This window comes from Paramisgurnus dabryanus, chromosome 21 (genome assembly GCF_030506205.2).
Source record: "Paramisgurnus dabryanus chromosome 21, PD_genome_1.1, whole genome shotgun sequence".
Lineage (NCBI taxonomy): Eukaryota > Metazoa > Chordata > Actinopteri > Cypriniformes > Cobitidae > Paramisgurnus > Paramisgurnus dabryanus.
Window position 1 is genome coordinate 22881173 of NC_133357.1, and position 16227 is coordinate 22897399.

A 16227-nucleotide genomic window follows, 5' to 3' on the forward strand; every position below is an offset into this window, starting at 1 on the left:
ACTGTGTTTATATTTGTAGTTTGAAGTTTGTAGAGCCTGTGCTGTCTACAGAGATCGCGTTTTTTACAGTTTGATCAGCGGACAGGCAGCAAGCAGATAGTGAGGAGATGTTTGCTGTATGTAACAAAAAATGTTTATGGTCTAAAACGCGTGAATTCGCTTAGAGCACCTTTAAAGGGACACTTTACCCAAAAATGAAAATTCTGTCATCATTTACTCTCCCTTATTTTGTTACAAACCTGTATAAATTTCTTTGTTCTGATGAACACGAAGCAAGATATTTTGAGGAATGTTAATAACCAAACCAAGCATCAGCCCCATTCACTTCCATAGTAGGAAAAAATAATACCATGGAAGTGAATGGGGCTCATGAATGGTTTGTTTACAAACATTCCTCAAAATATTTTCAGTCATGTTCACCAGAACAAAGACATTTATACAGGTTTGTGACGATATGAGAGTACGTAAATTATGACAGAATTTTCATATTTGGGTGAACTAGTAATGCGATGCGGTCAAAAATTCGGGTGCACCTAACTTTTGTGCTAGTGCACCTAAGAAAAATATTGGGCGCACCAGTGCAAAAAGTTAGTGTAGAGCCCTGTCTGAGAATCGTCACAGCAGGCCATGTATCGTATATTGTATCGTGAAGTACCCTGCGATTCCCACTAGTCCTATAGAAATATAGAAAAAAATAAGATGTGCTAACTTGCCGATAAAAATGTGACTACATGCACAACTTTGAAATATTACCAGTGCTATAGACATTTTGCAATATGAACATTTGCTGATCATTTCGATCTTGCTGCCCTGTATTGCAATACTGTATTCTTTTTATTTTAATGCAATGCCTTGCCTTTCTATTGCAATTCAATTCCATTGTACATTTGTATTACTTCAAAACATGTACAATAATTAAATTAGGTATTATAAAAAAAATTTGTGTGCCACAATGACTTCAATTTGGTCTAATTTATTGCTGTTATTACAGGCAACTTTATGGATTTACTGTTTGTATGATGGTTAATGTTCAGGTTAAAATGAAGACATTAATATTAGTGATGCACCGATGTATCGGCCGCCGATATTTATCGGCCGCCGATATTTATCGGCCGATTTTTGATGAATTTGAAACCATCGGCATATCGGCAATAGCACGAGAAAGGCAGATGCCGATTGTTTATTAATTAACTGCATAAAGAAATCCATTATATGTAAAAAATGAGTTAATGTTGTTAATAAAATAAATGCTGAATAGCAAAAACCACCTTTGAAGGTTGTCATGCTGTCTTATTATATTTGTTTTAGCTTAATTTGTGCCTCTCTTATTATGTTGGTCAGTTGAATGTTAATTAGATCCAATCCATGTTCAGTAAAAGTAATGTGATGCAGAAATAAACTAGCAAATAGACCAACTGTATAGTATTGTATACAAGTGTTTAATATCGGTTTCGCCATCGGTATCGGACAGAAGTTGTCTGTTTAAATCGGTATCGGTATCGGCCCAAAAAAATCAGATCGGTGCATCCCTAATTAATATGTACTGGTTTTGGCAGTGATGGTTAATGTAAATACATGGAAGTAATTACAAGCCTTTCTGTATAAAGGGATTACAAGCGAGCATCGTTTCTTAGCTTAAGAGCTAAAAACTTTAATGTCATCTTCTGCACTAGGCTGATATTGTCTCGAATGTGCTTTTTCAGTCAGTAAATGTTTGGTCTGACAGTAAGAACATTTTAAACTCATAATGCTGATTTACACCCTCTTACCGTGGAGGCAGTTTTGTGAAGCAATTTGCTATAATGAAATAGCTGACTCATATTTCATAACCTTCATCGTATTTCTGTGTGATTAGACCTTTATAGAAAAGACTAGGAAACAAGTCTGAGTTTTTGTTGTTGATGATGAGATGGTGAAGGGTTGACGTGGCTCACGGCAACCCTGATGAGTCAAGTTGATGGATGGTGATGGTAATTGTGCTATGATGGATCACAATAACCCTTATGGTGATAATGCTGTTGGTGTGTTTAGAGAGGATTTGGGAGAAGAATAGAGTATTTAGAGTCGTTCTTTTTCTCCTCCGCCTTGATGCTGATGGTGATTCATCAGCTGGTTGTTACTGCGATGGGAAGAGGCAGTATTAAGATTGCCTGTTAATCAAATGGGCTGGGCAGATGGGTATGGAGTCCAGAAAACAGGCAGATGTTCAAACCAAATTATTGTGAATCTTCTCTGCTTTGTATTCTCTTTAAGCTGGAGTAACGGCATACATTTTTATTTTTTGACCAATATTGCCAGTTTTGCTCTCAAATACCATGCTGATGGAGTGATTTAGGTCTGTTTTAATTTACATCATGCGTAAGAACCCAAAGCATGTTAAACTCCCATCAGCTTAAATCTGCTGTTGAAGAGGGAGATTTCCGCTTTACTATGAGCTGATTAAAACCAAGACAGATTAGTACAGCTAATGCACATGCTGCTGCGACTATTCTGTTTACTTGAGTATTTTTGAATACGATAATAACAACAAGCATTACTTTCTTGTTTTTATGCATAAGAGCAGGGCTAGTCAACTGGCGGCTTGCGTGCCAAATGCAACCCTCCAATTATCTTCATCCGGCCCGCCGGTCATCTTTGTCTGATTTAAAATCAGCGTAGTTACTTTAAAGCTGCCTTTCTTTACATGACCAATGACGGCCGATAAAATGGAAGGAGCTGCATGTGGAAAATTATTAATCCTTTTTTTGTTAATTTTATTAGTAACACTTGAATAAAAAAAAGGATTACTGATAAGTAAATTATTAAAGAGTAACTAAACCTCTGGTCAGAGCTAGGGATGTTAACCGATGACCGTTTGACCGATGGTTGACCGTATCAACGTTAACCGGTCAAAGTTGTCGGTTGTCGGTTAAAAAAAGGGATCTGTAAATTAGGCTATTACAGTGGACTAAACCCTACTACAGTTAGTCATCTCTTTCTTTCCAAGATCATTTTGTGTGAAGTGAACAAATCCCTCACACTCAGTTTTTCATAACTGGTCTGTTTGTACTTTATAAACCAATAAAAAAAACATTTGGCGCGAGGTCACTGCGTTTGGTTTCGCATGCTCACAAGGTTTGCGAAAAGTAAATGCTACAGGCTATTTTTTGATAAATTCCTTTATTCGAATAGTAAATAAAATACAGCAATAAAATAATTAAAATTAAAGTCTCTCCTGGTTGTGTTCCAAATTATTAACATTTATGTCTTTTAGGCTAACAGTATAAAGTGCAGAGTAAGTTTTGTTTCTGTAAATCCTCAGCCATGATTTTTACCACTTTATTAAGTTTTGCTTTGTAGAAAGCATTTCTTTAAAGTGAATTTCGTTTTGTATAAATTGTATCTTAATTTTAATAAATGTTTCATCAACCAAATGCATGTATTTAATAAATAAAAAGCAAATATAGCAGAGTATATAATTACCGGTCCATGCATGAAGGCGCCAGCACGGCGCGTTTACTTGCATTGCATTGTTAATTAGAACGCACCTCATCATAAATAAATAAAACTCAGCGTAGGCCTATATGCCTCATACAAGCATTAAATATCTTTGCTGCATTTGTTCTAGAACAAACACAGTGCGAGACCTGCTTTGGCCGGTGCGTCTTTTACACATTCTGAAGGTGCCCGTTTAATCCATTGGTTTTATCGTGTTGCAGTCTATTAGGCAACATTCCGCATAAGATGGGTTTAGATTTGGAAATACATTACATCTATATTTCAGTGGTAACAGAAAAGGTGATGATGATCATCCTATGTCTTTATTATTACTACCCCAAACTAAAGCGCAGTCTCTTCTGAGCTGTCATTTTCTTAAATGAGCCGCGGCAATTTTCAAATGAGCTTCACAAACGCCTTTATTTTCAAGTTCAACGCGATCACCTAGTACCTAAACTATTTCGAAACTAAGCACGGCGCCGCGTTTGCGGGACTTATGTTTCGCGCTGTAGGGGATTTAAAAAGTGTTGTGAGGTCTGTGTGTGTGTGTGTGAGCCGGAGGCAGAGCGCAGAGAGATGCAAGTTGCGAAATTGCAGGCGCGGCTCGAAATGGTAGGTATGTGACAAAAAAATATAAATACTAGAAAATTCATATATAATTATAACCATATGATAGATAATATAAAAGAACTTTAACATGGTTTTTAAATTATTAAAATCGGATAATTATTAAGAAAGTTATGGAATTTTTTATCTCGAAAATTAGGGGGCATTTTGTACCCAATTAAAACAATAAAACTATGAAAAACTGTGACCTCTTCCGCTTGACCAAACACTTTAAAATATCATAACTCATTTCTTGGTCTATTTGCATAATTCAAACACCACATTGTAGGTAATTAAAAGCCCAACAAGATTAAGATGACATCTTTTTAAAAGATATAAAAAAATGTTATTATTTTTGATTAACCACTAATTAATGAAACCCAGAGCATCAATCCACGCATATCTTTCCATATGAAATCAAAGCCCTCTCAAATAAAATTGCTGTATTTTTATATATTAAAGAAACATTTAATTGTTTCTTTAATATTTCTTAATTGACTAATAATGCTGGCGAGCAATTTAAATTGTCAGATATTATTAATACATTAATTGATGATTATGTAATTTATCATTCATAAATCAATAAATGCATGCATGTATTTATTTATATGTTTGACAAAATTATGCCAATAATGTAATCTAGAGAGTCTAATCCTTCGTTCTGTATGATTACTTTGAAAAATACTGCACGAATTGATGAAAACGGAGAAGTTTTGGAAGCCAATATGATTGAATGGGCGATTCTGCTTTTGACAACAACGTCACTTGCGGATCTTAAAAAAGCACATGTGAATGTTACAATCAATCCCAAACTTCACCTAATTCAAGTTAAATGTATATTCTATAAAAAGTATTTGGTTTGAAACAAAAAAATACTCGCCTTCATAGAGGATTTCAATGTCAAACACGAGAGAAATTTTGCTTCGCTTATAACTTTCTTCTTACGACAGCTGTCTTGGAAATTCGAACGTGAGAATCAACGTGAGGAAGTAATTTATGTCACTAGTATATGGGCTTTAGAGGTATTCACAAAGCAAAGATATGACAGATTTCCTAAGTCACCAACGTGTCTGGCGCTGAATACCTGCTGGGAACACAGCCGTGGGAACAAAGCGCTCGTGCGTATTACGTCATTTTGTCACATACCTAGAAATGGCTGTTATTTTAAATAGCATAGCATATTTTAAACTAATAGGCCTATCGGTTAACCGGTTTCAACCGGCTAATGAGGCTCGGTGGCCGGTCAAGAAAATTTTTCGTTTTCGCCATCCCTTGTCAGAGCCTGACTCCACCCACTGGCAATATTTGAAAAATGCAAGAAAAGTGGGCAGATCCCAACGAAGACAGAGGGGACGAACTAAGCTCGTATCAAGTGTGTGGTGAGATCGTAACGAGGGCGTAGTGAGCTTGAACCTGCTTACTTCACGAGTCATTTTTTGGACCCAACATCCAATGGGAAAATTCAACTGCAGTAGCCACCGTTCAACCTGAAGAGGGCAGCAATCAGACGTTTTTACACCATATATTGTAGTATTGAAACACTTTGGGCTCTATCTTGCACCCAGCGCAATTGACTTTGTCCGTGATGCATGTATCATTCGTATTTTGCCCCGGCGCACAGCGGGTTTTTCCCGTCACAGAAGCACGTCGGCAAACTAGGGAATGAACTTGCGCTCCCTGGGTGGTTCAGCGCAAAAAAAGAGGCGTGTTCCAGCGCAAACCATCCCTGATGCTATTTTGCAGTTTCAAAAAACAATTGCGCCACTGACCAGAAAAAAAAAGTTTAAAGTCAGTGGCGCGTTGCGCGTTGTTCATTATGCTATTTTAAGGGCGCATGCTTGACCATAATGTATAGCGTGCACAACGCGCACACACTTTGCTTTTCTAATCTACACAGATGCAACAGTTATTTTTGCAAATCATAAATTGTTACACTTAAAAATATTAATACACGAGATAAGGGGAATCATAGTGGTGAGCATTGTGGTGATAGTTTTTATTTATTCTCATGCAAATAACGATTAAAATATTTTCATAACTTTGTTGTGTGGCTGTATTACGTTTATTTTATGTAAATAATAATTAAAATGTTTTCATAAGAATCCTTAATGTATATGAACTTGATTTGTAAGAGTACTTTGGGGTTGGACCTTGCTTGCGTTTCTTGGGTCCGATTTCAAAGCCCCCAAACCCTTTCAGCGGTGAGGGTGGACGCAGCGATGTCCTCTGCTGGCGTCAAGTCCTGAGGCAGATCCACCTCCCGTTACACGGCGTGCCCGATTTATGCTGGCAAGCGTGGGATTCCCCCGTACAAGGACGTCGGTCTCCTCGGCTGTGAACCGCTCCTGGCGTGCGCCTGGTAAATCCGTCATAATAATAGCAACCCGCCATGGAACTTGCGCCCTTGCGTTTAAAGGGAATGTTGGCTAGCGTTCTGATTGGTTTATTTGACGTTACGCCCAAACCACACCTATGAATAATGAACCTACTTCAGACCAACCCCTTATTGATTTGCGCCCGGCGCAAGAGTTATTTCTCACGCCGGGAAAATAGCAACAGCGCCCAAGAACCGCCCACAAACTCACTTGCGCATTGCGCTTCGCACTTGCGTTTCAGATCGTTAAAATAGGGCCCCTTATATCCAAATGTCAAAACAATTACTAAAATCAATGAACAGCACTAATAAAGCATCATTCTTACAGATCACTAACTAAAAAAAGTTGGTTTAGGGTTTAGTTACTCGAAGTATAAATATATTCGTATAGTTAAGGTGTAATGAGTTTCTCTTCCATGTTGGCACAGACTTACGATTTAACTGAAATTTCATTACGACTGCCACTAGGGGGCGAACTCCGAAAGTCGTGTCCGAATATGGCATACAATAGAAAGGCGGTTTAGCTTATATATCTTTAAAATATTAAAAAAGAAAACATGCAGTGTAGGGATGCATAACGATTAATCGCGATTTATCTATAGCAGAATAAAAGTTGTTTTGTTTACATCATAAATGTGTGTGAACTGTTTATAAAAACATTGTATAGATAAATGTATACATTTGTATATTTATTTATATTATATATAAATATATATTTTTTCTTAAAAATATACATGCATATGTGCATATTTATATATACATAATAATTATACACAGTTCACACACACATATATGATGTAAACAAAAACTTTTATTCTGCTTTAGATTAATCGCGATTAATCGTTATGCATCCCTAATGCAGTGCAATTTTAGTCATTAGGAGAATACTGACTATATGTTGTAAATACTTGAAATGTAACATTTTATGAAAGTTAAATGGTTATAAACAAAATAAGTTTAAGAGCTCTGCATTACAGTTAGTGCTATATAAAAATGTGTTGATTATTTACACTGGCATTTTTTTTGTGCCATGGTCATAGTTTAATTAAAAACATTTGACCCTTGAAAAGTTAAACTGCATTTTTTTTTTCAAATATTAAATAAGAAAATATTAGTTTTCAGTCAAAGTACTGGATACTGGAAGTGTGTATATTTTTTGAAAATGCATGTTTTTAATGTGTGACCTATAACAAAAAGTAACAAAAACAATATAAGTTATAACATAAGTATGTATGTATGTATGTACGTGTGTGTGTGTGTGTGTGTGTGTGTGTGTGTGTGTGTGTGTGTGTGTGTGTGTGTGTGTGTGAGTATAAGTAAAATAATATAAAACATGAAAATAGGGGTAAAAGTTTCGACCATATCATATTTACATTTTAAAAACTGTCCCTTAAAAACTGAAGAGTAGTTGACCAGTCTCTCGCTCGCGATCTCTCTTTTTCTTAATCTTTCTTTATTGTGCACTTTTTCTTGTTAGTTAATTCCATATTTTAAGTCACCATGAAACGGAAGTAGTGATTGTCTTATTTTCCCCATCATGATGTATATTCGAGTGAAACGGCTTCTGAAGTGAAAAAATGAAGGGCTGGACTTGAATTCACCCATCGAGATCTGATTGGATCGTTGGGGCATATTGCTATTTGCTGATCGCTGCAATACTTTCCCAGACCCCGCCCACCTGCCATACCATATGACTGGAAAAAAAAGAGATTGTTTCGAGCAGGGGAGGAGATTTGCATTTTTGATTGAAGATTATGAGGGCATATGAATTACAAAAAATAATGAAGTTCACAGATAAGTCATTTATAAAAAAAAACACAATATTCCAAAACAAATGACAGTTTTTAATTTTAATTTCATTTAATTTCATTCAATTTAAAGCCCCTCATTTGTATCTCCATCTCATCACTTTGCTCATGGGTAACCTTCTGCTCACTTGTTGCAGCCGAACATCTGTAGTCATGGAAACCATGCAGCTCTTTGGAGCAGGTCGGATCTGTCTGATAGGACTTTGGCAGATTCAATTTACTGCTTGATGCCCTGAAATTGGGTTTGGGAGAAATGAGAAGCAAGTTTTCTTATATACTTCCAAAGCCAAAAAGGTCTACAATACATATGCTACCAAAACATCACTTTTTTAGCAATATTAACTGGTCATTTAAAAAAAAGAGAATTTTATTGTCTCAAAATAATGTGCAGAATTTAACAGTACGATGCATTTAAGGTGGGACTGCCCTTACAAATGAGAGACCGAAGGGGGTGTGTTTGGGATTTTGTTTGGTTGTAGTGTTTTAAAAATTATGCTTTACCTTTGAGACTTAAGGCCCAAGTAAACATAATTATTTTACTTGTAGGCGAGTGTACATGCACAGCCTTGCAAAGTATATTTCATTTGACTTGTACACACCCAGGCTTCGACACGTGCATTGATGATAAAATTTGTCTCACACTCACCCTTACCTATGCGAATTATATGAAGTATACCCAGGCTTTTACTGATCTTAGATGCTTATGGATGCTTGTGTAACTTCCTTTTGCTACAAGTGTTAAGTGTTTACTTGTTTTATAAAAAAAACTATTTTGCATTAGTCCTGTCTTGTTTAATAGTTCTGTTGTCTTTGGAACTTCTGCCTCTCCTGTACTCCCAAACATATTCTTTCTCATATTTCTCCCATTATCTGTCTGTCGTCTTTCTTCCTGGGTGATGATTTATTCTCCTCCAGGCTTCATCTTCTCAGGAACCCACTAGCAACAGGACACAGATGCTCGTGAACCCCTTTCACACAATGTGTTGATCCCATAAAATTGGGGAATTCCAACATGCCCCCGAATCATCATGACTTTAACTTGCCCGTATTATAAAACTGTGGTGCACATTTAGTTAAAAGCTATACTAAGTGGCAAATTTCGGCAAATTTTTATATTTCAAAAATTGGATAACTGAGACTCACATGGCACGTACAAACATATAGTTGTAAACATTACAAACATTTGTGGTTTAAATATTTTCCTGCTTTATTTTATTTTATTATTTATTTTATTATGTACTATAAGCTATTATCAGTTATCTCTCTTTCACGTCCCTATAACGTCATTACTAATTATAATTGAGAGAACTACAATCAGGACAAACACTGCTAGGTGTATTTCCAATGAGAGAATGAATGGTATAGGAATATATAAACCCCTCGGTTGTTTTCTATGACCTGAACCCACACAATAACTAACAGTCTATAATTACACTTTCACATGCAGGCGTTAAATAGCATAATTAGTTTATAAAACGAATCATAACACTGGCTTTATTATTAGAAACAGAATACTGTGGAGATTTGTTTGTATGTGCAATGTCAAGAACAGAAAGATTTTATGTTCGCTAGCTTTTTGAAACGCGTCTCTCCGTGTATGCACTTTTCAGTGCACTTAAACGCGCATGCACACGCAGAAGGAGGGCGAATTCCAAATGGCACAGCATAAACAGCCGCTTCACATATAAAGATTGCCCTTTTCATAATCAAATGAAATGAATATTGCTGTGTATTCAATAACAAACACAATGAAAAAAGACACAGCATGTTACAACAGTTTGCTACAAAAGAACAGCCAGTCCTCACATATTTCTATCGAATCAAACACCTTTCTCACACTGGTACATCATGTCTCCGTTGTTTTAAGAGAAGATGTTGGATTTTTTCATCTTGTACTAAAACATCAACGGTGAAATGGCACAGGATATACAGAAGAGCAGAATTATATTTTATTTAAAGCTGTGAGGCCCTTTCTCATGCTATGCCTTTAGACAGATCGCTAATCCCATACGCTGTGGCAGATTGACATTTTCTCTCTGAGTCACTCTATTAAATCACGTAATGGACACATTTGGCCTTCTGTTTCTGACTGTGACCTTGTCAACAAATTTCAGCCCTCCGTGAACACCACCAGAACACCAGTGGGTCACCTTACATCTTTTTTTCAGCTCATCTCCCAAACTCACCACCACAGACAGTCAGGTGGGCTCTAGGAGTACAGTTAGTTCATACGACCTGCCTTGAATGTTTGCTGTCGTGCATTTGACAGATTTAAAGGTGACATAGAATGATTGAACGGGGTATTTATTCTTGTTCTGTGATGTGACATGTAGACAAATATTTTTTTGTTTGGGTCTGTAATGCCTTAGAAGCTTCCTAAAAACCTCTCTCAGATAGCTCTATTAGGGTGGGGGATTTTAAACAAGTGGTTTTGCCCCTATTTGGCTCCCCCTACTGGCTTAACTTGCAATCTCATTACTGATTGGCTGACTTTGCTGGCACTTAAAAAATGTAGACAATTATTTTAAAGTGGAGGGGCAGGGAGATGCCTGTTATGTCATACGCATCAGTTTTTCAGATTGGGCCGTTTTCTGGCTGACATTTCTAAAAGAGGAATTTCTATGATACTGAGATGTTTAGTATGTTTAGCACTTTTTGTATGTTCATGAATGTTCATTATTCAACAAAGACCAGGTAAAAATGGTTTTTCATTCTCTGTCCCCTTTAACTGGATGCCAAGTTATTACACGGGGCTTAAACCGCAAACCAGACACCTGGATACTATTGCACAGGTGCATAGGGCTTTCTTCACCGAATCGAAAACAAGTTCCCCTTGTCTCAGACAGCACAACGGTTGTAATGAGAACGGAATGAAAACGTGTTTTCAATAAAAGACGTGTGCGTTGACCTTCAAAAAGTGAAATGCTGAATTAAACATGAGCTCATCTGAATTCTGTTAGCAAGGACAATGGAGGATTTGATAGTCATTATTTAGCAGGATGTTAAGCACATCTCTCGCTCTCTCTGTGTGTGTCTGTTAGAAATTAGTTGATTTGATCACTATTCTTTCTATTCTGGTTAGTAGGTCGATCCTGACTTATCATGTACTAATCCAGTTTCTCTTCTTCCTCTCTCAGTGACGGACAGCTGTCAGATCTGAGGATGGATGAGCTACAGGATGTGCAGTTGACTGAAATCAAACCCCTCCTGACAGACAAGGTGAGTTCACACATACACCCAAAATCTGATTCTCTGGTGGTGTCGTCAGATGTCACATGTAAACATGTATAGTTTTCCTTTACATTTAAAAAAAAATTCTTGGTCACATTCCGAGGGTTGCATACTTGACAAGTTTGTCACTTTCATAGGACCATAGAAACTGAGTTTTACCCATGCCAGGCTAATAAATGACAACGTTACTTTAAAAATAAAAACACAGAGCGTAAAATACAAATAATCAAGACTGCAAAGCATCAAGCAATTTTGTTTAGACAGATGATAAGGTATGCTTTTTGTTTTTTACTTAGTGACCCAAATTATAAAAAAGTTTCCTCGCTTCCATTAGCACGATTCAATCCGGGCTCTTCCATGCCCTAGTCTAAATGGTGGTTACCAGGATACCAGGCTGTACCAGAGCAATGAGATCAGAGAGATGATGTATGAATGTCATCAGATTCTCATCTCACAGCCATCTAGATCACCGGTCTAGATTCAGAGCCAGAAATGAGCTGGTGTAAGAGAATCCTCCTTGTAGAGGTCAAGGACAATAGTGTTCCTGTCGCTCTAAGTTTGGAAGCATGTGCCAAATGCATAAATGAAAATGTTCAGAAAGGATGCAGGCTTTTAGGAGAGCTTTGTTTTCTTGTGTATTGTGTAGAGTATAGCCACAGTTCACATTTTGCGTCTAAATTTGTGCGGAAAACGCGACCGTTTGTTGGTTCTTGTCACATGAGCTGCGGTGCACTTGCGGCATTCTAGAAAGTTGAAATGTTTTTAACTCGATGCGGTGCGGACGCCCCTGGAAAAAAAATGTGTCGCACCTTGTGCTTCCATTATGACACGCATACCGCGCGACTACATTTGAAATAACCAACTTGAGCAAGAGAGAAAAAGACGCGAAATGTGAATCGCCCGGATTGGGTGTACACTCGTATCAATCGTACCAGAGTATGCTTGCGTTATTAAAAGATGCAATGCGGTATATACGTGACCAAACCGTAAAACTGGGTTGATCGCTTCTGGATGCCAGCATGTGCAATCATAGCTTGTTATTGTTATTCATAGTATTATAATTAGGGGTCAAGCCCAGAATGGGCGAAGACCCCTATTGTATCCGTTAGTTTTCTTTTTCTTAACTATTATTCTTCTTCCTGTTCCATTGCGGTCTATGGCAGCCCATAGAACCGTACGTAGGACAGTTATGAAATTTGGCACACTGACAGAGGACAGTCCAAATAATATCCACAGCAATTTTGGAGTCTCTATCTCAAACTCGCTAGTGCCACCAACAGTCCAAAGTTGCACTTACGTTTTTGCTTATAACTTCTGATCTGTAAGTCGTATGAATTAAATTCTTGTTTCCTCTGATTCCTTGGCTCAAGTCGATTCGATTGGACCCTATGACGTCATTTTCCATCATGAAAAATTTTCTGCCATTTTGAATTATTCGTAAAACCTACTTTTGCGAACTCGTCCTAGAGCTTTTTAGCCTGGCTCCGCCCTCCTACGTGCGTCCGCTTAATTTTCATTTCGCTTCAGCAGAACGTCTGGGACTGCTCGTAGAGTTTCGTTTTCTCCTGCAAAAATCTGCAGGTCCAATCAGCGAACAGAGGGGGGTGGCTAAAATGATGACGTTGTGGTCGTGCGTCAGTTTGAGTTGTAGTTCATCAATGGCAGCGGAGAAAGACGTGAGAAATGCTATTCGGTCGGTTGTTGCAAAACTGCCGAATATACAGAAGTTAAAGCCGGAGCAAGAACCAGGTTTGCTAAGTTTTGTTGGTCTGATTATTCGTACTTGTTGTTTCCGTCCAGTTTCGGCGCATGATATACGAGTTTTTAAAAGATGATGCAAGCGAATTGTCAAACCTAACCTCTTTCCTCTTTTTCTTTTTCTTTTTTCATAACAGAACGGACAGAACTTCCAGGACTTTGATTGTCAGGTAAGAATCTCCTGTGGTCACTGAGGCATCAATTTTTAATTACTCTTGTAAGACCTGTAAACCCTGACAAAATGTATTTCTAAAAGCCAGCAGCAAATGGCTGAATCCACAGGGAACCGCTTCCTAATTCCTGTTGAATTATCATCTGAAACCTTTCTCAAAGAATTCACATCTACCCCCCAAGACAGTTACCCCATGTGGTGAGACACCCTAGAGTCACACACCCTACCACACTTTCTCGTCCCCCTCTCCTCATGTTCTAAAAGCAAACTGTATACATTCTACATGCACAAAGAATCTGAAACTGGTCTTGTTTGGTGTTATATGAAGTGTTTTAATGCAAGTGGTACATTTGGGTTTATTAATATGACAACAGGATTCAATGTTAATCTGTGACAATAAATAAGTAAACTTAACCTAATGTTGGGAGACAACTCCTGCCTTAGAGATGTTGACCAATCACCCACTGAATGTATATTAGGCAACACCCCTGAATTTTACAACAACCAATCAGTAGCAAACTCCTATATGCTTTGTCTCTCTGGATATTTAAGGGAATGATGTAAAATGGTTCGGCGGGGTCTTTCTGTTCATGGAAGTTCACCCCCATGATGCTGTATCTTTGATACAGCATCATGTATTTTATTTTACTTTGAGAAATCTGTAACCAGATATTCATCACTTGCCAGGTATGCATTATTCTCATTTGATTATATTTGTTTTCTCGTATTTGAATTGGAATGTGAATTGGCTTCTGAATTATGTTTTACCTACCTGGTTAATAAATTGTTATATTTGATTTTATTCTGTGTTGCTCGGTAAATGTTGACACTGCAAGTAATATCGTTGTATCCGTAGTTACCGTAAGGACTGAAATCAGGCTAGGATCGGCCCAATCCCAGTTAGATAGTGAATAATACATCAGCTGAGGATTTGAGAGATACGACTAGCAATTGGCGTTAGTTTAAGTGTACTTAGAAGCGTGGAGGCTGTGTTTCCGTTTAGAGTAACATTTCTGATTACTCTAAATAGGGTCAGCCTCAACCTCTGTTTATTTCAATGTTATTCTATTCATTAATCTTGATTAGAAATAATAATTGTAATAATTAAGTGTCACCTCTAAGGGGACTAAATAAAGTATGTTTAAAGTTGAGCACGCAGAAAGCGGCCGCTTAAGCGTATAGTCCAACCTCTGGCAGCGACCAACACTGATTCGCTTACGACCGTTGACCAGTATATTAATTATGAGGCCCGTACTAGGATCATGTGCGACTGTGAGAACCGAATGAACGAGTGTAATACCAGAGCTTTATCAGAATAAATAAACAAACATCCATCTAAATTCTGTAAGCTTTAAAAGTAATAATCAATCAAATTTGTAATATAATATAAACTAAATCTTTGTCTTTGGAGTCAGATTAGAGATAAATATACCTAAATTACGTAACGCCAAAACGTCATCTGCAAAGCTCCGGAAAAGACCGAACGCGCTATCAATCCTTCCCATGCGGTTTGGACTTCGCCATTGGGCCAAACGGATGGATGGGGGACATAATTTTCACCCCCTTACACTCTTTTAATTACTACATTCACACAGCCATTAATGTACTGCACTGCTACTTTATTTCCCATTACACACTTCCTGACCTTTACTGAACTGTGAGCATCTAAATTCACAAATGTGTGTCTTTTGTTTTTCTGTGGTTGTGTGGGAGGGTTTGTGGGTGGTGAATTGAGCCGGAGAAGCCGTGTTCATAAGTATTGTCCATATGCGTGTTGTCTCTAAAATGCACAAATGCATCAGCAAACTTTATTCATTTAGTTAATTTTACTTTAATTTCTGCACACCACTTTTTATTTCCTCTAGTGAGTTCAGTTTCAGTCTCCCCATTACAGTTTATTTTCCTGTCGTGGCCTCCGTAGGAACGAGAGGTGATCCGGTTCGTTCCAGACAGCAGCACGCAGCTTTTATTGCAGCTCACCTGCTCTCTATTATTTAGTGTCCTCCATTATCATAAACCCAATCAGGCTGACATTTGAAGCCCTGCAGGTCCAAGGTGGTTGTCGTCTAGTTTCACCCAGGAAGAAACGGGAGTCTAATTACTCTCCTATTAAAAAGCTCTTATAATAGGATGCAACTACAGATATAAATTACTTTAGTAATGACTTTTAAAACCTCATATTGACAATTAACTTAATTAATTAAGCATATTAACAAAACTTTTTTGAGTACATTTAAAATAGGTTCTTACTGTGTGTTTTTTATTATAACTACAATTAACTGATAATGTGGGTATACATTTAACCAAATGTGTACATTTTATTTAATTTTATAGGACTTTATTTTTGGAATGGAAGGCAATAAGTTTGAGTTGTGGAAGTCGGGAAGGTCTGGACCTATTTCTGTTAGGGGGCGTGCACACTAGAGGAAATGTACCCGACCCGATATGACCCGAATTACTTGATACCCGAACCCGACGTGCATAAATATTTTTTTTTTTTAAAAAGACCCGACCCGAGACAAACCCGAGAAAATTAGACCCGAGTCCAACCCAAACTAGCGGCAATTATTAGAGCAAGCGCTCTTGGCAAATTATTATTATTAGAGCATCTTGGCAAACAGATGAGATGTTTGAAAAGGACATTGACGCACACACGCGAGAGAGTTTGGGTTTTCTCGGATCCGTTCATCAAAAACACATTTATATTACCGGAGACACGATTCGGCTATTATTATACCCGTCCCGTGTCCGAGGCGCATGTGAAACTTTTATACCCGAACGCAATCGGGTCTCGGGTCGGA

General features: G+C 37.7%; 1 protein-coding gene across 2 annotated transcripts in view; it reads left to right on the plus strand.

Moving 5' to 3' along the window:
- The window catches only part of ndrg3b (ndrg family member 3b), a 69305-nt gene that overhangs the window by 16784 nt on the left and 36294 nt on the right, over positions 1 to 16227 (plus strand). For both annotated transcript variants that reach the window (XM_065286290.2, XM_065286292.2), the window contains exons 2-3: positions 11403 to 11484; positions 13392 to 13424. In XM_065286290.2, coding sequence (XP_065142362.1) covers positions 11428 to 11484; positions 13392 to 13424 — 90 coding nt within the window. In that variant the 5' untranslated portion in view covers positions 11403 to 11427. The remainder of the gene's footprint in view (positions 1 to 11402; positions 11485 to 13391; positions 13425 to 16227) is intronic.